Source organism: Agelaius tricolor, unplaced genomic scaffold (assembly GCF_023055355.1).
Source record: "Agelaius tricolor isolate 1412-34295 unplaced genomic scaffold, bAgeTri1.0.p SCAF_9, whole genome shotgun sequence".
Taxonomy (NCBI): domain Eukaryota; kingdom Metazoa; phylum Chordata; class Aves; order Passeriformes; family Icteridae; genus Agelaius; species Agelaius tricolor.
The window spans coordinates 31,291,432-31,316,955 of NW_027269269.1; the positions used below are offsets into that span (position 1 = coordinate 31,291,432).

The 25,524-nt window shown below is 40.2% G+C and overlaps 1 protein-coding gene across 5 annotated transcripts in view; it reads right to left on the minus strand.

Moving 5' to 3' along the window:
• Positions 1-25,524, minus strand: part of ALCAM (activated leukocyte cell adhesion molecule) — a 115,335-nt gene that overhangs the window by 22,228 nt on the left and 67,583 nt on the right. For all 5 annotated transcript variants that reach the window (XM_071433505.1, XM_071433506.1, XM_071433503.1 and 2 more), the window contains exons 2-6: positions 13,187-13,287; positions 10,229-10,448; positions 6,150-6,214; positions 5,688-5,775; positions 4,681-4,863 (exon numbers count right to left, since the gene is read on the minus strand). In XM_071433505.1, the coding sequence (XP_071289606.1) occupies positions 4,681-4,863; positions 5,688-5,775; positions 6,150-6,214; positions 10,229-10,448; positions 13,187-13,287 (657 nt within the window). The remainder of the gene's footprint in view (positions 1-4,680; positions 4,864-5,687; positions 5,776-6,149; positions 6,215-10,228; positions 10,449-13,186; positions 13,288-25,524) is intronic.

Sequence of the window (25,524 nt, forward strand, 5' to 3'; positions counted from 1 at the left end):
TTTATCATCCCGCAGCTGAAAATATTTGCATGTGTAGATCTTTTTATAAAAGAACCTGAAGTTAATCACACTTTCTATATTCTTGCCAATTAAGTGCAAAGAACTCATATGACATAAAATTCATTTTTATTCTCCAAAATACCTGTAACTGAAACAGCAATGATTACAACTATGTCATGTGCTTTAAAGCAAAAGAAATCCTGATTAGTATGAACCATTTCATGGTATGATTTCATTATGAGGGATTAACTTGTCCTCTGCAAAATTCCCTATTTGGAGGACCACAGCAATCAGAAAAACAACTGAAGCTCTCAACACCATGTATTAGTACTAGATAATAGCCTTCTGGCATTAAAAAGAAATAAATATGAACTAAGCAACTATGTTCAGCCTATTCTATATGCTGATCACTAGAGGCTTTCAGAAAGATAAATCTGGTGAACATAATAGGACCCTTAGCATAGTCAACAGAACACTAAATGTAACATACTTCTGTCATGTTCACTGAAGTTGAACTATAACTTACATTTTACTTTCATAATTTTTTTAAAGCAGAGTATTCTTTAGCAGATGCTATTATTTCTAAGCAGAGGCCTAAACATAATTTTTAGAAAACAAAGTAAAATGAACGAAATTAAAATAATATGGGCAGATAACTCTCACTATTTTAATGTCAAAGGATAAATAAAATTCCATCAAAGATGCCAGTCGTGCATTAAGATACAGCACAGCGCATCTTATTAGACACTAAAAAAGTCTCCCCAGCAGAGAAAGCCCTGGCTGACAGGTGATTTTGTGTGTTTAATGAAGCGTGTGCTGCACAGCCCTCCCACCCTCCAGGCACTCCTCACGTCTGTCTCCTGCAGTGGTGTTTCTCAGCACCAGGAGCTGCCTTCCACTGCAGCCCTGAGAGCCCTAACTCAGCCCAGCTCCTCACCCTCCCCAGGGCTGGATTCCAACCTGCCACAGCCTCCCTCCTTCAGAGACTGCCTCCCTTCCCATGGAAGCACCAACATGACCATACAAGCTTCTACCTCAGCACCTTCAGAGCTGAAGCACAACTTTGCCTGCTTGGAAAAGGGAAGTGCAGCGTCCCTGCTGGTGTGGAATACAAGAGATGCAATGAGATAGCTGGCCAGGAATGCCATGCATGCCCCTCTTGGTAACTGCTGGGCCAAAAAACTCAGTGTCAGGGGCTGCTGCAACATGTCTTTCCTTCAGTCAAGTTTATGTTAAGGTAAAGTTATCATGAAGAATGTCTAGCTATATCCTGGACTTGCTTAGGCTTTGTCTTGGGATTGAAATGGGAGGAATTAATAAAGAGAAAGACTTTAACTTAGAACATTTTTTTTCCCCACAGAGATAAACAGAACTGGATTAATAATGGACACAGTTAAACAAAAATTACATTCTTGCAAACCACCAGGCTTTTCTCTAGAAATATCCTATCCTTCTATCTACAGTAATCAACCAAGAGCAAATTTTAATTTAATTTGCTAAACTAGAAAAAAATCCCAAGCATACAGAAGCAAAGCCCACTTTAACTGTTGTCTGAGAGGAAGAGGCCATTCTTCTGAGGGCAGCCTGAGAACAGGAAGATGGTGCCCAGTGCCATGCACAGTGGTGCTTGGTATGAATAATGTACTCCCCTGCTTTCACTAAGAAACAGGAGCAGCCTGGTGAAGGCACCTCTTGCCTCTCAGTGGCACACATGCCTGACTTGGCCCATCTTACTTGGTGCTTTTGCAAATCTGAGATTCTGCTTTCTACAACAGCAAAATTCCAGGAGCCAGCACCAAAAGGCAGCCATTTAGTAAATGAATGCTGCTATCCCAGAGCTGCCCCAGCCACTGTGCCATTTCAAAGAAAACACCAATGCTGGAAGCAGCCTGAGTGTGAAGTGTCCTTGACTCTAATCTGTTATGTAAAGCAGTTTATCCATAACAAAACAGACACCTAACAGCAGGGCATGACTGGGAAGCCTGCCTGACAAACATTATCTTTTTACACTGATTAATGCTGAGCAGAATGCTACATAACTGGAGTCTAGATGATTAAATAGCTGAGATAATATCTAAGTGTCCAGCTCCAAGACTCCTCTCCCAGTACTCCTTGCTTTCGGTAGCTTCTTTGCTTGCAGCTGCAAAAGCAAGCATGTAACTGCTGCTAGGTGAGCTAAATTATCCTAATCCAAGTAACATCCAACACAGCAAGAGCTAATTCACTCTTTTTCTCATACTAGGTTACAGTGGCTGGCTTCTTCCAGGATGTGAACTAGCTATTAAACACTTGAGTACTAAAGACTGCATAAACTCAATGCAAAAGATAAAGTAAAAAACCAAAACAAGCAACAAAACATTTCTTAGATCCTGACTGAATAGAGATATCTTAAAAAAAATCTTCTGAAGGCATAATTTTAATCACACTCTCCCCATTTCTTTAGGAGAAATGGATAAATTGCAAGGAATGAGCAGCAGGTCTTTTATGATTTGGTTCTATTGCTTTAGGGATGCAAAATATCAGTTTTGACAGTCAACAGAAAATAAAAAAGGCTGAACGACTTCCATTTCTTAAGCATCAAGTCTGCCATTTTTTAAATCTGCATTATATTTGACTCATTAAAAAAAAATCACAATTATTGAGAAACCACTTAGGAACACTGAGCTAAACTAAAAAAGCAAAATGAAATCAGATGGGTCATTATCATCAACTAACAGCAGTCATGAAATACATCTGTTGAAGCTTGGACATCTATTAATAAAGAATTTCATAAATTAATTTGGAGATGCATTTATGCAGAGTAAGGAAGTGAAGTTACAGCAGGTGAGAATACTCAGAAAGAAAACTGTAACTCCACACTCCAAAGCCAAAGTTCATACCTGAGGCCTCTCCAGGACTGAAGAATGTGCCTGTCTCCCAGTATTTGATAATTAGCAATACACTGCTGGAATTAATTAAATTGTGTGTTACTAGACCAGGACTAGAAGAGCTAGTTTATCAAACATTAAATCTTTATACAGAGGGCACACTACACGTGGCCAGTGACCATCCCAGAGCCACACAGGCTTTTTTTCCCTTCATATTGGCTAGTTCTTACTTGCAAGTGCATGTAGTACACACACCACAGAAATCTGGAACAGCCTTACCCTCAACAGGTGAAGTGGCCCCAGTGCATGAAAGCAGAGGGGAAATGAGGACAGCACAGCATCTCTTGGCAAATAATAGCAACAAATGCTTTCTGGTCCTTACATTTCTTTCCTGGGAACATCTGCCATGCACAGCAAGAGTTATTCATGGTGATGGGGCTCCACAAATGACAGAAAACACCATGGTGAAATTTCGTACCCAGCTTTAAAAAGCACAACAACAAAAAAACCCAAACAAACAAACAAAAAAACCCAAACAAACAAAAAAAAAAAGAGAAATGTCTCTAGCTTTAAATTGATAGGATAGGTGTTGGCAGGCTTGAAATGCCTATGGGTAACAGCTGTCCCAGAGGTTTCCCAGAGGTTTTCTTCTTTGGTTGTGCTGCCTGTTGATTTCAGATGAAACCAAAGACCAGCTGCTCCAAGGTTTGGTTTTATTTGATCAAGGTCAAAACAGATCCTCTACCCTGCAGCTCAACAAACCTGTAGAGGAAAAGCAGCTATTGCCTAGGCAGAACACACATGGCACTTCCAGCCCACGGCCTTTGTTTTCAAGGCAGTGGTGCACCCACACTACTTGGAGAAATTGAGTGCCTTATTGTCTTTGTTTGCAGCTGGATTACACAGTTGTCATACAGCACATTGCTAGGACATAGATGCTTGACTGTACACTTAGACCCTATAATTCCCAAAACAGGGACTCATCTTTTATAAGATGAGGTACTAGAAGTGTGCAGAGAGGTAATACTCAACTGGACATATTGTCTGTCTCCTGTTCCTCTACATCCTGCTGTGACCTGCTGCCTTCTACAGTCCTTCAGAAGTGTCATTTTACACGACTTTGAAAGGTCTCTTCCCCTGGTCTCTAAGTGCTGCCACCTCCTCTGATCTTTCCTTGCAAACAGCCTGTTTTGTTTATTCAAAGGAACATTATGATTTCCACAACCGTCGGTAACACAGTAAGGAAACCGCTTTAGAATTCAGTCCAGTTAGAAGCAATTATTTGTACATATTTTTTACTCAAAAGTCTACCAATATTCAAATTATACATTTTAAATGTAAAACACAGCATCTTACAGCTGTAGAGAAGCATTTTGTGAAAGGTAGACAGCCAGCATTAACTGCTTGGTGCTGACTCTGAAGAGATGAAAAATATTTGAGTTTACTAAAAACTGTATTGTGTATTTACTGCATATTTCAGGGGACACAGAACCACTTTTATCAACCACTATAACTTCTCTTAAAATTCTCAAAAGCCTATTTCACTGTAGCTTTTTATGGCTATCACTTTTCTCTTGTCAATGAAATCTTGATATTCATTATTCCATTGCTAGGAAAAATGAAATCTCAGGTAAATCTGAAGATAATAAAAATTACCTTGGCAATGTACTCAGACCTTCTTGATGCAAATCAGTTTTGAAGAAACCATTTCAATAGCCAAGCACTCTCTAATTTTGTAAACTGTTTCTGATTTTGCTTTCCCCTGCCCTGGAGGTAGATTTTGTACAGCAAAAGATGCTTTTTGATAACTTACAGTGAACATCAAAGACAACTGGTTCAGACTGTATTGTTTTCTGGCCAGATGGTCCATAGTAAGTCACAATGCAAGAGAACTTGGCATTTACATCTTCCTTTGTTGGCATGTACTGAAGAGACGATGTCATGGTGAAGAGTCCGGTTGTTCTGTCCACCATCTTTTGCAGATTTATGACCACAACTGAAAAGGAAATAATGTTTCAGAGTCACACACACAGGATTTGAAACCTTTTTCCTGTATGTTGTTGCCTGTTCTGCATTTGAGATCAGGCTGCAAACAAACATGTTACCCAAGAGATTGTACACTTTTATTCTAGTACTGCCACTGAAGTATACCAGGAACATTTTACCAACAACATACTCCTAACCTACCTAATATTTTAAATCAAATCTAAACAAAAAACTAGTTGCAAACTGGTGGGTTTTTTAATACAAATCAGCCTAATTTGTAAGACAGAAAGAAAGCCTCAAAAATGATGGCAAAAAATTTAAGATCAAATTTATTTTTTAATTCTTCTCAAATTTATAAGGAAGGAAAAATATTGTAGCCCTATTGGTCTATCAAAGTTGAAAAGAAGGGAAAAAAATAGTTATCCTTACATATCCTGGAAAATAATTAGTTGTATAAGATGATGGTGTGTGTAGTCCAATACACAATATTGTACATGTATGAAAATGAGACAGTTAATACCTTATAAGAAGTTGGAAATCAGATACAGGTTTTTATTAGTTACATAGGCTCAAAAACAGCTTTGGGATATCATTAATAAGGGCAATTCTCCTCCCTATGATGTGTACTTAAAACTGGAACTAAAAGAGAAAGATTATGTGGTGTAGCTTGGGTACTCTGAAAGGCCTGAACATCTCCCTCCAGCTGTATCTTTCCATAGGAGCAGTTTTTCTCAAAGGAAGAATACATTAGAATAAGGCAGAGCAACCCTTATAAACACTTCATGCATACAGCCCTGTGTGGATCCAGGGACATTGGCCATTCCCAGCACATACCACCATCCACGGGCTGCAGAACTCTCCCGTTTTTGTACCACGTGACGTTGCCCTCGGGATAGCTGTCCCTTGAAACGCACTCCCCGAGCTGCAAAGCAGACAGGAATTAGCCACTTGCTTTCTCCACTAGGCTTTGACATAATTCTGTTTTTACTTACACCATTTTGGGTCAAAAGTTCTAGAAAGTTCAAATTCTTATCCTTAACTGCTTTTCTTAAATACGGCACATCGAATCAGTGAGGTATGATTTGGAAGAGGGTGGTGGGTCTAAGATCAGGGTGGCCCTTGTTTGCAGATCAGGCAGGAATAAACAGAGTAGTGGCAAGGAACTGCTCTGTGCTCAGCTACAGACTCACAGACAGGTGTTCATTCACCCCTTGGAGCCATCACCTCTGTCTGGGCTGTAAAGGGACTTCAGGCAGCTGTTGGGAACGTAACTGTGAGGGAGAATGCTGCTCTTACCATTTGTAGCTTCTCTGTTTCTAAGAGGTTTGCTTGATGTAAGATTTCTGGTGGAGAGGGTTGTTCTAAAACATAAATAGGATAAAAGTACTGGTTGAAGGGAGCACAAACAGCTGTTTGAAAATCAAAAAAATACTAAAAATATGTGGACTTTTGAAATGAAACAGAATAATCTAGCCTGATACAGTCTTACCTAGATTTCCCCATTAAAAGAAGAAAGCGTGAAGTATTTTTATTTCAATATTAGCAAAAAAAAAAACCAAAAAAAAAAAAACAAGAGCAAACTCTCACTTTAAATGTTTCACACCTTCCATAATGAATTCCATGTACTCTGACAATACATCTTTTAGCCAGACAGACTAGTTCACCACCCAGGAGGAGAGAACCTGATCTGATCTATTGATTTATAGGATACACATGCTGGAGAAGGAGCCAGTAGCACAGAAACTGTAGCAAGAAAAAAGCAGCTTTCCTGCAGATATTACTGTAGCTGAGCTGTCAACATTATAAAGGAACAAATTCAACCTAATCATTCTTCTAATGTTTATTTTTCCTAACTGGGATTATTACATTTAAGAAATTCAGATGATAGAGAAAAGTGTAATTATTTTAACTGATTCTGTGTTAGTTATGACTCTCTTAAAAAAAATAAACTCTTTTCCAGTGCCAGTTAGTCTTCTTACTTACTTTTATTATGGTAGATGGATCTCTTAGCTTGCCAAAGTGGAGGATCTATCAGTGTTTCCATCACAAAAGACTACTTTCTAGGGACTATATAACTTGTCTCTTAAAACAGTTTGGCCTGAAGCCTGGAATGCAAATTTTTATCTCCAAAAGAGACAGTTTTCCCCACAATTTTAAAAGAAGAGGGGAAGAGTGAAGGGAAAAAATAAATCAATGTCTATACAGTCAAGGAAAGGCTCTACACCCTATCTGTACTGCTTAAACAAGCATACTTTTCCAGACTGAAACATTCTTAACCATGCCAGTTTACAGAACCCTTTCCCCAAATCAAGCTTCCTATGAAATACTGCATGTCTGTTGGTAATTCCAGCCCTAAGTGAACTTCACCACTGTCTTGCCAAAGTCTCTACACACACTGCTGAAGTTGCTGATGTGCAGATGCCCTGCTCCTGTTGTCACAGAGGTAGCAAGCCTGTGTGGTTTTTTCCCAATAATCCATTTTACTTGTGTGTTTGTTTACGTGCAAATGCACAAATAATTTCACTTGAATGACCACCCCAGGATGGAACAAAATCAGATCAAAAGGGAAATGAAAGTGAATAAAAGAAGCTATTCATCTGACATCTTTCAAAAATCTTTGCTTGTGGCAAAAAACAAAACCAAACAAAAGACACAGTCAAAGCTATACACTAAGACCATCATATTTTCTTCAAAGGACTAATAAAGATTTTTATTTTTAGGAGATATACACATGTTTATTTCTCTTTTGTTAGCTTTAAAGGAAAAAGGTGGATCTTTTCCATATATGAACCTATCAAGGAAAAATTATTTTCACATCAATTCAAGAAAACATGGTTTTACAAAACCATTAACAGGCCTTCTGGGTCAGATTTTTGAGTCCCATAAACAGGGGTAGTTGCCTGCCTGTCCCAGTCACCAGCTGATCAAGCCACGACACCTTCCCCACCTCAGCCTTGCTTCCTTTTGTCTCTCATCTCCCCCAGGCCAGGTTGGAGAAGACCCCAGTTTTGGTGTGTTGGACACCCCTGCCCCGCAGTGATCCTGGGAGGGGAAGGGAGGCCTCCCTGCTCTGCAGCTGCTGAGTGGGGCTCTCCCCATTCTGGGTGCCCTGTGACTGAGCAGGTGTTCCAGTTGAGAGGCTGTCACCTGCTCTCTGTGAGCAGCCTCCGAGAGGAAACGCTGCTGCCAGATCCCCGCAGCCGCTGCACGTGCACCAAGGTAATTCACTGTAAAACACTCGCTTGGCATTTACCAGCTCAGCGTCTGAAGCGAGGGAAAAAATTTAAACTTGGCAGCAAACCTCACTTTGGTGGGTTTGCAACTTCAGCATGCTGCTTATCTCTCAGCTTAAGAGCTTGCCAGAGTACTTTGCAACTCTATATAGCCTTATAATAGAGGGGAAAAAGAGTTCACTGCCTACAAAAGCCAAGTGCCAGTGCAGCAGGACAGCAGCTCCCGTCTGCTGGGCTGCCCTGCTTTGGAAACTGGCTGTTTAATTCACAAAAAAGTTGCTGACAGGATCCATCTGGAAAGCTGGTAGTGCTTGTTTGAGTAGTCAGTGAGAGAGACTAGCAGGTGGTACCTGCACAGTGAGCCATTTCAGCTCCTCAGTCCTGAGACAATCAGGTAGCACAGCTGAGGACAGAACAAGCTCCAGCAAAACCCAGAATCAGTCATGATTTCTGGGATGCAGCTGAGTTTCAGGTGAATGAGATTCTGGTTTATGAGGGTCACACTGCAGCAGCCTAGCTCTGTACCTGTTGCTCCATGAGTTAGAAACTCCCCTCATTAAATAAATGAAGCTTGCCAGCTACTCTTAATTCTTCTGCAATTAAAGCAAGCAAGTGAGCAACTAAAAATGAGAACTTAAAAACCAGACTCAAGAAAATTAAATGCAAAGAAATGTTAAGAGAACCGTAAATAAAGTTGTGAATGCAAAGCAAAGAAACACAAAGGTAATTTTTCTTGAAGCGCTAAGTTGGCCATATTACATGCGTGGCATCCTCCCTTCTTATCTTCCTTAGTAAATAGAAGCTTCCTCTATTAGAATTAATGCACGGAATAAACCAGACAAGCTGTGCTCCATGGCTGAGTTAGCATTGTGTTAATGCTTAGTAGAGTACACAGTAATTCAAGCAGTTAGTGTTTCATTTTACCATATACCACTGCCTCATCTACATATTTACTACTGTGCAATAAGTAAACATGATAATTCTTTATCATTTCCTCTGAAGCACTGTGTTTACTATGCGTGCTCTGAGCACACTCCTCCCTGTTGTCATTAATTCAATTGTTCTTGCAGTCAAATTGAAAGTGAAACGAGGGAATTACTATTGGCTCCTAATCTTGCTTTAAACTCATTTATGTGACTGACAGCATAGATATCATTAAGGACTCCCTGGCACCTTCTACCTGAGAAAAGCAAAAGGCTGCCCTTCCAAACATGAATTTGTGTTCTTCAAGCACAGTGTGATCTCTTTGAAACTGCCCATACTCACAGTCGGCATGTTCCCACAACAGACTTACTCTGACTGTACAAATCTGTGCCTGAAGGGGAACAAAGGCCAAAAGCCATATAAAACCATGAAGCTAAGGAAGATAAGACACTGCAGTCACAGCCCTGTGTCTCTCAAAAGCCACAACGGATACCCCCCTAGGCTGACTCGGGGTTTGATGGATTACACTCTTGCTCTGAATCAGCACCAGGAAGGGACCAGGCTTGTGTGAGCTCTGAGCTGGGCTGTGCCTCACAGGGCTGGGGTTTGCACTGCAGACCAGCCTTGCCATCAAGCTGTGGTGAGAGCAAACACTAATGGATCTTGCTGTGCTCTAGGAGAGAACAGCAGACTGGTACTTCCCCTTCCTACCATCCAGCAGGGGACAAAACAAGCATTTGGGGCTGGTGGATCACTTTCCAGCCTCTTGCTCTCTCCCTCACAGTGTGTGCTGTTGCACAGTAGCTGCTCAGAGCCGCTTCAAACCTCCCCCCTGAAATAATCCTACAGACCGCACACAGTTAATGTTTCCCTCCTGCAGAAAAATTTGCTCTGAGAACAAATGGAAAATAATCAATGCTAATTTTACATTTTTCATTTCCAAGGCCAAATGACATCACATAAGTGAGTCATTATCAAAGCCTAAAATTCTCTTTGAGCCAGCACTTATCATGAATAAACTGCAAGTGCAGGCAGTCCTGTTACATAAATGCCACCAGTAGATTACATTTTTGAAAGCTGCAGAAATTTGCTAGTCTTAGTAATTTACTGAGCCAAACTTACTTTCTTGGCTTTAATCCTGCCTTAAACAAAAGTTTCTGTAATTTATGATTCAGATGCTGATGAATGTTAATGGTAGTAACAACTAGATTTACTTACTGAAAACTTTGACTATCGTCGGCTCTTCGGAAACATCATCTTCTGTAACTAGCATACATACAAATCTCTTTTCATCACTGATTCTTGCATTCTTGATGGATAATGTATAGTTTTCTGAGAGACTCAACCTGTCCTTGTAGTCTGGCACATCATCATACTGTACATTTTTTTTTGTTGATGATCTGAAGGCAATAAATACTGGAGATCCATTTGGCATTTCCTATAATAAAAGGATAAACACCTATATTTTGCATAAACACTCATTTAAAAGTTCCTGAAAGTTTGCAATTGGTACAAAGATATAATTAAAAAAAAATCTGCAAACTATCAGATGGCTTTTTTTTTCCTGATTAATTTCTGCTATACACAGAAGAAATTCAGTGTAATAAGATCTAGTTTAAGATTGCCACAGTACACATTGAGAATATCATCAGTAGAAATTATTTCAATCCTTTGGCTCAATCTCAGCATAGCAAAGGGCTTTTTCTGATAAAAGCTGGTGGTTTTGGAAGCACTTGCCAAAAACTTGTCTGTATGAAAAAGTATTTGAAATAAAAGCATGTGCGAGCTAGTCTCAACAGCTCCAATTTCCTTTTTTTCATTATTGTTTCACATTTTCCCACTGTTTATTTGGGATACTTAGACTTCATTTCAAATGCAGGATTTAGTCAGGCATAACTGTCTATTTTATTTTAAATTAGTTCTTACCTTTTTTTTTCCCTTTGTCTTTAAAGAACCCAAGAGCTTGTAGATGAGAATACACATACAATCAAATATTGCTAATTGCAAAGTATTGTTTTCTAGACATCCTTCTTATGCAGCTGCCATCCCAAGAAGGAATACAAATTTGATAGCCTTGTACAAATCCTTCATATTAAAAAATATAATTATTATGAGGGACAAAGTTAGAGGTGCAGTTCTGCAGGATTTGATTCCTTCCTCCTTACACAAACACATGAACAGAGCAGGGACAGACAGTGTCTGCCTTTATTTAAAGAGAGGTGAAACACTGATTCTATCTTTATGTTCAGTATTGTGCCGGGTGCTGGAGAAGGTTTTAATTCTCTTTTATCCCTTATACCTTGCAGCACTGATGTTAGTAGTGTTCCCAGCACAACATCTCAGCTGGACTGCACACTCCACAAAGCCCACAAAAAATGATGATGCTGTGACAAGATGAGTGGTGTCAGAGCTGGGCAGGGAGCAGGAGGCATCAGCTATCAGCTGCTTGTGAAGTTTAAATTCCCTTACAGTCTTTCTCCCTCTCCTACTTTTAACTCTTGGATTTGTCTAATGTTTGTCACACATAAAACACTGTCTTGACTCAATACTCCTGACAAGAGCTTGGCTGTCAAGTGCAAATGAGCTCCTAACTTCTGCAGCCCACTCAGCTGCAAGCACACACAGGGAGACATTGAAGTGAGCAGCAGCTGCCATGGTTCAACTCTCCCAGTGCCTCCAGGTTCCCACCAAGAACACAAATTGCTCCTCACAATGCAGCAGAGGAGAAAACAGAGTTCATCCTTCTTCCAGTGAAATAATCACCTGATGAAAAACCTAATCCAACCCTCTCTGTTGCCATGCTGTGAGCTGCCCTGGGAGAAAAGGTACCACTTTCTCTTGGTTGTGTGGGCTGTCAACAATTTCATACAACAGCAACTTAGATAGGCTTCTTTGTATGTTAGGTTTCATGTCCCTTTCCATTCAGAAGAAGCTGCAACATCTCCACTGGCTGCTTGGTACTTGTCCAACACAGACAATCCAAATGCAATGGAAAGAGATAATGCATTTTGTTTTTTTCAGAATATCCTTGCATCTTCAGAGAGACAGACTTATGTCTTCCCCGGAAAAGTCAGCAGACTGAAAAAGATACTGAAAAATGTAGGCACTCCATCTTCTGAATGCTCATGTGAAACAGTTTTACTGTCCCTTTTTGAGGAAACACTCTCCCCAAACTTTTGACTTCATTTCCTGAAAAGTGTTTGCAGGAAAAGAATTATTGAGTGGATGTGGGCTACAAAAGCTGCAAACCTGAAGATAAAAAGGAAGGAGCTAGGGGAGAATAGGATACCCTCCAACACTGGCAGATCATTCTCCTATAAAAAATAGGCTGGTGGATGCTATTTGCAAAAAGAGAGAGAACTATATAATTTTAAATCCACTAGAAATTATCTATTATTGCAGGTGCATTTGATTTGAGAAAAAGAAATTTAGATGAAATTCACAGAGGCAGGAAAACCATTTGTCTCAGTACAGTTTGAAAAGCAAAAGGGGTTTGAAATCCCAGCATTTTTATCCAGAAATGGTTCCAGGTTTCCTTTACTTTGATATGCTAATCTTCCTTATGACCTGGGATAGTGATCCTATACAGGAGAAATTCATCCTGTGGTGCTCCTGCAGGCTGACCAGCACACACCTAGAGAGCACACATCTTTTTGCCCCTGTTCCCTGCCATAAATGGCAGAGTGAAACCACCAGCAGCGCTCCCAAGGTCAGCTCTGCTCTCTTCTCTGCTGTGCATTGAGCACAACAAAGCCTGAAACAGATCCCTGTGACTGTCAGATCAACCACAGACGGGGACAGCGCTTTTTCCCAGGGATGGAGCACGCTCTGCTCCAGGCAGCCGACTTCAAAAGTGTTCAAATGTACAGCAATGGCTCTGTCAAGTGAGCAAGACACCACGGCGTAACATGCCAGATCTCTAACACAGGTTGGCAGAGAACTCCTGAATAATTATTTCTCTTGAACAATGAGATTAATTCCTCAGACCTCTAATCTACACTTGGCAGAAATTATACCGCTTGGAATCTTGCAGTCTTACAAACACAGGAATAAATGGCTTCATATGTGAGGCAGAAATCCTAACGTTTGGAATCTTAAAATCTCTCTAACACACATACAAAAAATATACATCATCTTATAACAGCTCTAATAAATATAAAGATAAGATATACTTACATATTTCCATTTTCCAAACATAAGACCATCTGGTACTTCTAGAGGACAAGGCATAGTAATAGTGTCTCCATATATTGCATTTACTGTGTACAATCCCAGAGCTAGAGGAGAAACAGAAGAGAGGAAACAATTTTAAGTGTTTTCTTGAATTCCCATTGATAGCTAATATTTGGTTCATCCCTGTTGTAACAGTAGCTCCTTTGCAAATGGTTATTTTCCAGCATGTAGGATTTATCCTCCAACCTATAATAAAACAGAATTCCTATCACTAAATTTGTTAAGTGAGTTTTATGACCTTTTTGGACCCATGCTTCCTGCCAGAGTCAATGGGAGCCAAGCGGATTTCCAAATAGGACTGCACATGCTCAATCAGATGAATATCTACACTACAGTCAGAATTGTCTCAAACTTAAAATGTACAAAGGGAAAATCCCTAAACCTTTATTTCCTTCATCTGAAAAAATATCCTGGAGAGGTTGCATTGCAACACAATATTGTGAGGAAGCCAGCAAAGAAATTATACTCTGAGTGCTACATAACATTTAAAACATAGGAAATGATGACAGAAATGGGAATGATAATATTAAAATATGTTCACTAAAACCTGGAGGGGGGGGGGGGTGGAAAAACCAAGCAAAAAAAACCCCAAGAAAAACTAGTCTGCACATTTAGATTTTGCAAAAATGAAGTGAAATGCTTCAATGAATTATTTAAAAGTAGCTCTTTTGGAAACCTCAGCACAATGTTATTGTGCTAATGCATATAAATTTACAGAATAAAACTGACCCACTTATTTTCATTGTCTGAAACGTGAATTGAACAAAAACAACAGACCTTAAAGTGGTGAAGTGATGAAATGTAAGGAAGCTTAAAGGGGAAGATGTTACAATTTGGTGCATTTGCTACAATGCAACTTTGCTCCTCCTTTTCTTAGCTGCCTCTTGTTTGCTGCTCCTTGTACTGGAGACAGGTTTTGCTTCTAGTGCTTGCCCAGAGAGTGCTGGCTGTCTGCTCTCAGCTACACATCTGCAACTTCTGTCTCATTCTTTGCCCAGAGATTCAGGATCTCCCCCTTTGCTGTCTCTTCATTGGCAACTATAGCTTAAGGGCTTGCTGCCAAAGGAACTGTATTTAAGAGAGTGAAGTAAGATGCTGGTGATGTAGTCAGGTGTTTCTGAGGAAAATCATCCATTCTTCTAGAAACATTAATTTTTGGGAGATTCAGCCCTTCCTTCCTATAGCTAGGAAAAGAAACATGTACCTCCAAAGACCTGAGCCACAGACTCCTTTGCTTTTCCCAAGTCCTATGGCTGCTGCCTGGAGGATCTGACAATTCTATAGAGTGCATAGATGCACTCAATAGGGAGGTTTTTCCAAGGGATTGTTTTTTGTTTTACAGAATATCATGCCTTTTCAAAGAGGCAAACACTGAATTCTTTGCCTGTAATTTAAACTAGAAAGACCCCAGAGCATTTTTCTTGAGTGAGGACTTCAGAGCTCACTGTTAACATCAGCTTGTATTTATCACGTGTATCAGAGTGACAAATGAGGCTGTGGGGCTTTCGCTGTATGATACTGAACAAAGAAACAGTATTGCAAAATCTTTCCTTAGAGAAGCTACAGTCTGGATGGCACCACATCATCAAGGCAGAAAAGCAGCCTGGAGCTTAATGGACTAAAGGAACACAGGAGATAACAGGCACCATTACTCGCACTTCTCTTAAACTTTCTTTCCTTCACTCGCCTCCCTTTCAACTAAAGCACTGGTAATCTTTCTGATTCTTGCTTAATTAGTCACAAACATGCTTTAGATGCATTATTCACACTGTAAGGACTGGATACTCTAATTTTCTATCTGGTTCATGGAGACCAGCTGCTTTCCAAATGACAATAACAGTCATTCCACTAGGTGGTGCTGAGTAAGAGCAATCTTAAAAAAAAAAAATGCAAAAAGATCAGATAACTTCAATTTCATGGAAACAGAAGCAATATTTTACAATATCAAGCTACATATGGAAGTAAAATTCAAAGCTGGAATAAATTGTTCCCTTGGTCCTTCTTGCACTCATCTTCATTCTGATCACCAGGAGGGGGGCAATCCTAATTTTCATTTTTTTGCTAGAGCTAGGAAAAGCTGTCCTTTTTGTCCTTTTTTGATTGTCTCCCATGGGAGCAAAATTACAACAGACTTGCAAATATATATTGAATTAGTAAACTGGTTAGTACCTGTTCATATTCCAGCTAAGTGTCATTTAGTAATTTGAAATCTGTAATAGCATTTGGCATCACATGGATAACCAACAACCGCTCCTCTGATATGAGATAATCTTTGGTATTAGGGGAAATACTCCCTGTCATTAGAGGAAAACAAAATGACCCCCTAGGATCTGAAATGCTGCTCTCTTCTAGACACCCATTTAGCCGCTGCAGAATTGCTAAGGTAGCAAGTATACACTACTGAAGTCTCAACAAACAGCCTCATGAGGGTGGATGCAAACACTCATGAGGGTTTCTGGAGAAACTCTACAGCATTCAGAGTAGGTAACTGGTGATTGGCCTGATAAAGGGAAAGACTGACTTCTGATTTTAGAACTCTTTCAGCTGAAAGGCATTTCTTAAAATGGACAAATTCATGACTTGACATAAATTCTGCCTATACTAAAATCACACATTTTTCTATGAATTTGTTAACACCGAACCAGAAAGACAGAGGTTTTGCTTTGAATACAAACAGTCCTTGCAAGAATGAAAAAAGTCCTCCTGCAAAATATTCTTGTCCCACTTCTGTAGAAACAGATCTAGCACATCGAAGGAGTGGAAATTAATTGAATAACTGCAAATTTTCACCACAGTAACTGCAGTAATCTCCATGAAATGACCCTACCAACCTACACATTTAAGAAAAAAAACCAAACACTTCAACAGAATTGGAAATGTCTCTCTCTGTTACTATTAGACATATTTGTAAAATGGTGGGATGAAGAAGAGAAGAAAATGATTGCTTAATGATATAACACTGCTTACCACCAACCATCATATTGTCAGGCCTCTTTACATAATTTCCAGCTCACTCTAAGAAAAAGAAAATGAAAGCAGGATCTACAAATACGTAACAAATTGCTCCATGCCCTAACACGGTGCAGGGTCAATGTCAGGGCCCTCATTTCTCATTAACTCTGCAGGAGGGCACAAAGGCGGCCGCGGGGAATTGCACTACGTCACCAGACACCATGGCCTGCCTCACTCTATTTCTGGTGCACCTTTCTGTGGCTAATTAAGAGCTCAGCCAGCCTCCCTACGTGATTTTCAGATGTTGTCTTCTAAAACTGAGCTAGTGCTGTGAATAACACCACTAATTCAGAGGCAGGATCTTGTCTCACGTACACCCAGAGCAGCTCTACCTGCTAGGTCTGAACTACACCTATATAACTTTCCTTCCATTTCTTTACATACATAAGAGGCTTGAGAAGGCTGAGACTTACTTCATTTCCCTCTCTTTGATCCAGTGCTGAAGAAACTCTGAGCCAGATGAGACCTTTCCACACAGGTTAGAACATGGAAGAAAGCAGCAGCTTCATGAGGTATGATGGCTCAGAGAAAGACCCCAGCAGGACACTGGTAAATTGAGATGCTTTTAATTGGAGTACTTTCCATGTCCCTGTGGCAGTGCTAACTGCATCCTTCTTTGTCCTGCTCTCTGCCTGTTTTTCACAATGCAAGAACCAAACAGCACCCACATCTTCAAGGGACAAAACAAAAATCTTGAACAGCAGCTTAAATGCAGAGAAGGTGCTGTTGTTATTTTAGATCCTCACCAAAAGTATGAGGCAGGTCATACTTTAGAGCAATTATTACTTTTAAATCAAGAGGATCATATAGGAGGAATGCATAGAAGGTGAGTTAAAAGAAAAAAGAGATTAGGAAGGTGATGTTTCCCCAAGGGAAATAACAAAAGCAGCCATGTTTTCCACCTCTACCTTCCGTTCGCAATATTAAAACAACTTCTTGCCACAAACACATCTTGTAAGTGCTTAGGAGTAGTATTTTTGGGACAAATGTAAGACAGAACAAGAGCTGCTCAAACACCCTCTAGATGCAAGCCCCACGTGAGACCATGAGCCTGTATCTGAAAGCTGACTAGCACAGGCACTGCCCAGGACTCTGCACTGCCATGCACAGCAGGGGAAGTCTGGGGAGCTGAACCTCCCTCAGTACCTTGGCATTCACTGATTTACATGATGTTTTCCATCTACAAAAATGTCCTGTATTTTCCTTTGCACTTAATTTTTTACTGCTGATGCTTCTGCCCTGGCAGATTCAGCAGGTGCTGCTTTTTATTACACTTTCTGGACCCAAGGAGCAAAGTCTCATTACTAGAGAACAGCAGGACATGTTGGCTGCTCTGGTTCTTTGCAGCAATCAGCAGCATAAAGCAGGGGAGGTCAATTAGCAGCCTCTGCAATGGCAGTGTCCAAACTCAAGAGCTGTTATGTCTATTTAGCACCTACCTCAGAAACTGTAGTTAACTATTTTGGAAACTCTACATTAGGATTAACACTCCAAATCTTTTCTCCAGGTAGCCCAGACTAGCCTGTACTAATATAATCTGTGAGGTTATGAAGCTTTGCTTCATTAAATAAATATTTTATTAAGTTGCTATTTTTCTTTCTGCCCTCCACTTCCAAAAGGTATTTCAGCTATATAGGCACACACATGGGTCCTACTGGGCACCCACTTAGCTACCAGCATAAATGGCTGGTACTGACCTAAATGATTTCTTTTAGGAAACATCAGTGTTTCACAAAACCATTACATGCTCTTAAGATTGGGATGGCACCTTTTAGAATCACAGAGGTTGGAAAAGACCCTTTAGATCATTGAGTCCGACTATAAACCTAATGCTGCCAGGCCCACCACTCAACTATGTCCCTAAGCCTTTTAAAGACCTCCAGGGATGATGACTCAACCACTTTCCTGGGCAGCCTGTTGCAGGGCATGACAATCCTCTTGGTAAAGACATCTTTCCTAACAGCCAATCTAAATGTCCCCTGCTGCAACCTAAGGCCACTTCTGACTCCCATCTCACTACAATCTACATTTAGGTAGCTGTAGAGAGTGACAAGCCTCCTAGTTTCCAGACTAAACAGCTCAGCTCTCTCAGCCACTCATCACAGGACTCATTCTCTATACCCTTCACCAGCTTAATCACTCCTCATTGAACATGTTTTTATTAAAAGTAATTTTATTTTTGTTTTTTTAAAGACAAAGCAGTATATATGAATGACAGCTGGGTGTTGGTACAATACAAAAATGTATTAGAAAAAACCTCTCCTGCTTTGGAGAAAAAAAATAAATTAGGAGAGTTTACAAAATCACAGACTGATTGAGGTTGGAAGGGACATCTGGAGGCAACTGGTCCAACCACCCTGCTCAAGCAGGGCAATCTACAGCCCTGACCTACAGCTGTCCAGGACCCCATCCAGATGGCTTTTGCACATCTCCAAGGAAGAAGACACCACAGCCTCCCCGGGCAGCCTGCGCCAGTGCTCAGTCACCCTCACAGGAAAGGTGTTTCCTGATGTTCAGAGTAACAGACTCTGCTTCAGATTGTGCCCACTGCATCTTGTCTTATCACTGGGCATCACTGAGAAGATCCTGTCTATGTGTTCTTTGTATCCTCCCTTCAGTATTTGTACACACTGGGGAGACTCCCCTGTGCCTTCCCCTCTCGAGGCTGAGCAGTCCCAGCTCTCTCAGCTTTATCCTACAGGGGAGGTGATCCAGTGGCCATTCCCTGGACTCTCTCCAGAATGCCCATGTCTCTCATACAACAGGGCTCAGAAAGGGACATACTGCTCCAGGTGTGGCCTCACTAGCTCTGAGCAGAGGGGAAGGATCACCTCCCACAGCCTGCTGGCAGTACTTCCCTAATGCAGCTCGGACTCTCAATAGCCATCTTTGTGCAAGGGTACATCACTGGCTCCTGTTCAGCTCTGTGTCTTCCAAATGATCCTCTCTCCAGAGCTGCTTTCCATGCTGGGTGGACTCCTCAGGAAGGGCTCAACTTCTAACTACTCCTTCTCCCTCTCTTTTCATTGCCTGGCAAAGTCACTTTTTCAGTAAGTCATTTAGTAGGCTTTCAAGACTTTCACAATAGCGGAAGAAGACCATATGCAGCAAACATGTCATGCACCTTTTATTTCACCACCTGTGCCTGATAAAATCAGTCAAAAAACACAACAAAACCTATAATTTTTTGTTTTTTATTTTTTTTTTGCTGAGCCACAACAGCCGGGGAGGCAAACAGCACCCAGCTGCCATTTTCTCAACAAGCTCATCCTTGTGATCCAGCCCGCTCTGCTGAGAACAAGCCTCTCCACATGAGCTACAACAGGCAGTCCTATGCACAGCTCACACAGTGCTCATTAATTTTCTGACATAGCACAGAAAACACAAGATACACTCCAGGATGTCAAAATACTGTTAAAGCAAGTAAAAAAAAAAAGCGCTCATGTTATCAAAACTCACATGTAAGACGTCCCTCATTTCAGCTAGGTGGGTATAATAATTTGTATGCTGGGCATGAAAATAGGGAAGCAGGGCAAACACTTCCAAGAAAATTCAAACAGTGATTATCTTCACCGTACAAATATGATTAAAAACAATGGTGCATGTGTTTGTTAATATGTTATCTGATACAGGTTATAGAAACAATGTATTATTCCTTATCTCAACCTATTCAAATAGTGAAATAAACCCACACAAGAGCAACTAGCTCATCAAAAGGACCATTAGTTACAAAGAATCATCAAAAGTATCCAAGAGGGAAACTAATTGTACATAAACATATACATCAGTATTTAATGCACCAAACACTTTTAAAGCAACATAACAGAACTTGCTGAAGGGTCTCTTACACTTTATCACAGTATTCCTTTAATTAGTTTTAACCCTGAATAATATTAGAGCCCAGGCAATTTTAACACCAAAGGAAAAAAAGTCCTTTTTCAACTTATAAGCACTGATGGAACAGACAGCAATTACCCTTCAGAAATTACCCTTCAGAATACAGACTGCTAACTTGAGCTCTTTGAAGCTGTGAAGTTAACTTGCACATTTGGGACTGGTTTTGGTTTGTTTTGGATTTTTTTTTTTTTTTTTGGTGGGGGGAAGGGGAAGAGGGAAGAAAAGGGAGAAGATCCAGCTGAAAACCTGGTTGTGACTCTGGAAGATGCTGAGCTGCTTTTGACAAGCTTGTCAGATAAACACTTCCTTAACTCCAGTGACACAAGCAGCCAAACCCACACATAGAGGAGCACTTATGTACTTAACACTGATCTTGGCAAGTACTTCAGCAGGCTAGAGAAATGGGGCTTGGCACCCAACAACATTAAGGCACTGGACAGTCCGCACCATGAAACAGGCAAGCTATTTAAAGCTAAAGAGATACTGAAAGCATCAGAGAGTAGGCATTAGATGCCAGCAGAATTCAGCTATCATTACCCTACACAAGCATTAAGTGTGTTCAAAAAACAATTTTTCTCCATGAATGAGGAAAAAATCCTGAAGGAAACACGTCAGCTCTTCAGAAGTCATCTTTCTTGTGAATACTAACAATTATGCCTTTCTAATACTGTAAAAACCAAGTGTTTTCTTTATCAGTACAAAGAAATGAGCTATAATTAGAAACTCGCTGAGATAACTTGTCCCATCTGACCAAGGCTACACGGGCTCTACCAAATAAATCAGTGAAGAAATCCTCAGCCCACTTCTTCAAGAGGACTGAGGTCATTGCATGCTTCTCACTGGTTCTTTCCTCTGTAGTTCAGCCAATCTTGAATGGCAGGGATGGACAGTTTTCCTACACATGCATATGATTTGGCTTTCTGTGGAACCTTAAGAGTGAGCTCTAGGCTTAGCCTCCATGAGTTTAGGTCCAAAATCTCATGGAGCACTTGAACCACAATTTTAAAAGTCCTACATGGTGACCATACAGAGCTCTGAGTACTGTGTGCCTGTTCACAAACCAAACTACTCAACTGTTTTTTATTTTACTGAGAGCTACTTCTGTTCCAAGATCTCAAAATATCCAGCTGTTTCAGTATTTTGGTCACTTTTTTTCCCATTTCCCAAACCAGAAAACAGCTTTCCATCTCTGTGCTCCTTTTCTGTATGATTTTCATGCAGCCTGATTTGAAACTACATTAGCAGAAGCTTTTGGGAAGATTGAGGGAAATTTCTCTGCAACACAGAGGTTTTAGAAAGTTATGTCCTTCCAAGAGCAGATGGTTGTGTGGTGGATACTACAGTGCATAGTTTACAGGGATTATCATCACTGCAGGTTTTACCCTAGTGAGGTTCACACTGAGCATTTCCCTGAACATCTTCTGTCATCATCATTGCTAAAGCACTATGCTAGAGAACATACAAAAAAAAGCTTTTCATTTTGAATGTACCCAAACACCTAGATTGCATCTAAATAATGATGACTAATAATCTTTTGTCAGCTTAGTAACTTCAAATATTACATATAAAGCAATAACCATGACATTTTCCAGATCATAATCACTAAAAGTTTCTAGAATTTTTGATAGGTATGCAAAAGAAATTTGCACATAGTTATACTCCTTTAAAACGTGAATGGCCATCATAAAATGCATTATCATTGTCATTTAAAGTAAAACAGATACTGCTTTCAAGTCAGCACAGCTTTCAAATGACATAAAAGAGCTGTTCCTAGCATTACCCTCTGCAAAGCTGGAGACTAAATGAGCAGTTCAAAGCTCAGTAACTGATGCAAAATGCTACTGCAAAGTGAACTACTTGTGTCAGCACATCAACCTTCCTACCGTACCACCTCAGCCTCGCTCCAGTGCCCAGCTCCATGAAGACAAGGGAAACTGTTAAGTCCAACAGCTCTGAAATAGGACCAGAAAAGCTCCACTTTTTAATCCTCTCCCTTTTAAAGCAGGAAGGCTCCAAAATCTGCTGAAGAACTGCAAGGAAAACCCATGAAAGTCACCAATGCCTTTGTAGCACATGGGCTTTGTTACAGCAAGATTTTCCTTTCGAAGAAGAAGACCTAAGCTTCTTTTCCTAAACCATCACTCCAAAACATCACCTGTGATTTCAGTGGCCTTCTAATCACACTATTTTATGGAAGCCCTAGCTTTTGGCTCAGAATTATCTAATGCTGTTTCTGGATTCAGTGCTAATCCCAAATCAGTCATATTTGTGGATTTAAATTTTCAAGTCCTTTGAGTAAATCTTACAGATTTAAAAGAAGTTACATATATAGCAATGTTGCTGTAAATAGAAAAAAAAATGCAGTGTAATTTCAAGCAAATATTTACAAATTAGACTTAAGGAACATACAACTACCAACTAAGAAATGCTTGAATTAGCATAACACTAACAAAGACGACATTTCCACAAGATCCAGGTGGAACCATATCAGAAGACATGCCCAACATTGGCAAATTGGGGTCAGCATCAGAAAACCCAGCTATGTCTTTTACGAGCACCATACAATAGAAAAAAAGTTCTTTCCCACAGCCAATGCTGCAACTGAAAGACCACAGTTAATGACTTACTTTTGTGCAATTTTTTACAAAACATTGCTTAGGATAGTTCCCATAATTCAGAGGAAGAGATAAAATCACTAATGTGTCTTACAAATACTTCTGCTCAAGATGTAGCCATGACTAAAGGAACTATGACCAATCTTTTTTTTTTTTTTAACACACTAAACATTTGAGAATAGTTTATTAAAATAGTTACTGACATATGGTGTGATTTTTTATGAGTGGTCAGGCACATCTGCCAGGCAAGTGAGTTATAGCTTACTATAGTCTGATGATACAAGCTATCTGCCAAGAGATGAGAAGCAAATGTGACTCAGAGAACAGTTTCTGAGTCAATACTGCAAAGAATTTTTACTTTAAAGGCTATACCTAATTAGGCAAAATGGGATCAACAAAGCCTTTGTGGCTTTGTGAAACTTCTCACTGTTTCTGAGGTTAGCCCCTGGCTGCTCCTGAAGCATACTTCTGATGTGCTTCTCACTAGCACTTCTAAAGCACTTCTCCTTTTGTTAAAACTACTCAAATTGGTTTTTATTTTCTCATTATGCTAGTCAGCAATGCTGATGTGTATCCAATAACTTGAAGGGACTTAAAAGTTTCTACTAAGTAAAATAAAACCTGCAGCTCAAAAACAATTGCCTAAGAATCACCATTATATTCTTCCATGAATCCCTTTTTCCCTATTAAAAAAGCCAATAGACAGCATACTAAAAAAAGATCCTGTGCCTCTTGTTTCTTCATGATTTAATATTGATAGTATAGAGTATACTGAACTTCTTGCTAGTGAAGCTTAGTAGCAACTTATATTTAAAAAAATATGAGCTTTCCAAAACATATATATATATTGTATACTTATTCAAGCTTGAACAAGTCTCAGGAACAAAATCAAAGTACCATAAAGGAAATAATATTGCAAAGTATGAGGGAAGAAAAATATCATTGACCACTCTAGTTAAAAGTAAATAAATGCAGTGGACAAAAAATTAGGAATTAGGGGAAAAGGCAAGTAACACAAAAAATTAGAAAAGGGATATAGTTAAATTAATGCCACCAGAGTCCTCGTATGCAAAGAAAACTCAACAGCAAACAACTTTCCTCCTCTTCTAAGCACTTTCCTCCTGTGAGTAGTGTCCTTTCTGCCCACAGTCAGAAGGAACAAGCACTTACTTACCTTCTACCCTCTAAGGTCTTTCCAAGCTGAAAATCAGTGCCTGCCAGGTTCCAGAAATGTAATTTTTTTTTAATCATGCCTGTTGTCCCTCTACTTCAAATAATGATCTGCTTTGTCAAGGAACCCTAAAACACAGGAAGAGGCCAGATCTCTCCTATTGACTGTTCCAGGCCTGCAAATGTACCTCTCTCCATCATCTGCACTGTGGGTGCACCCAGGCCTCTCTTCACTCATGCAAATCCACCCTAAGGTGTCCCCAGCCTCTGCCACTATAGGCTCACTATCTACTGTATATTCATCTCTGCAACAAACAGTGTTCCCAGCAAGCAGAGAAGACCCCATGGGGAGAAGCCATCATTTTTTGCTTCTCTTTATCAGTGCTCTGAAACATATGCAAAAGATTCAGCTGTATTCCTATACACTCCAATAAGTAAGAAGTAAAACATTTGGTGAATATAAGTTTGATAGGGGACTCACAGAGGGGCACAAGGCACTGACACTCTGCAAAGATGGACATCCAAAATTGCACATCCAATACTGTATATCACAGAAAAGTGTTTTTCCTCCCTGCTCTTCATCAAGGCTGTAGGGTCCACAGCTCATTAACAATGTCCTGCCACATTTGCCTTACTGCAGTCACACTTTTACCATACCTGCTGCTTGCTGGCTTTAGCAGTTATTCCCAAAGAAATCAGCTAGACTTCATGACAGAGGAAATAACAACCTGTGACCAAAATGTGTATAAAGTGTACAGACTAATTTTTTCAGTGAATGAACTTCATTTACTTGTGGTGAAAACCATACACTAATCACCTCAAAACAAAAAACCCAAACAAACAAACAAAGGCCAAAGCCTTACAGAAGATACAACTTCAGAGGGCACAGATGAAGGACAGATTTATCCTTCCATGACATGAGTGGGTGAGAAAAGCTGTACATGCTTTCAAGAGAACTTGCTGGACAGACACACCCTGCAGCTGACAATGGGCTTTTGGCTGCTCTTTTTTTCCAGCTGCTTTCCCTACTGATAAGGGAGAGGACAGAGCAGGGCAGGTGAGATGAATGTAGCCTCGCCAAATCATTTTGTTACCTGGAAACGAGAGCTATCACTTCACTGATAGCACAACAACGGAGGTGTGGAAGGGAAAAAGCTCATTGAAAGTATAATGCTATAAATCCTTATGGTTTATGCTAAACTAAGTGACTGAGAGCTCCTCTGTGGCTCTCTTTAGATTTAATGGGCTCCTCACAGACAGTTTTTTAAATTTCATGGATGCCTGTAGCCAGCCTTGGTATTGGCAACAGCCTCCTGCCTTAGGAGGAAGAGCTGAAGCAGATGTGCACTTTCACCAGCAGGAGAAATCAACACCACCTTAATTTCTGAAAGTTTGTCCTTGCCTGCCTTTCTTAACCAGTACACTGAAAACTCACAGGTGTGCCAAGAGCAAAAATTGCAAGCCATATATAAAACCAAATATATAAACACAAAGTTTATACAGACTCTTATTCAATGGAGAAATGCAGACACATGGATATGGAGGCATCTGAGGCTCGTGTGACTCCAGTGCCCGTTATGTCCACCT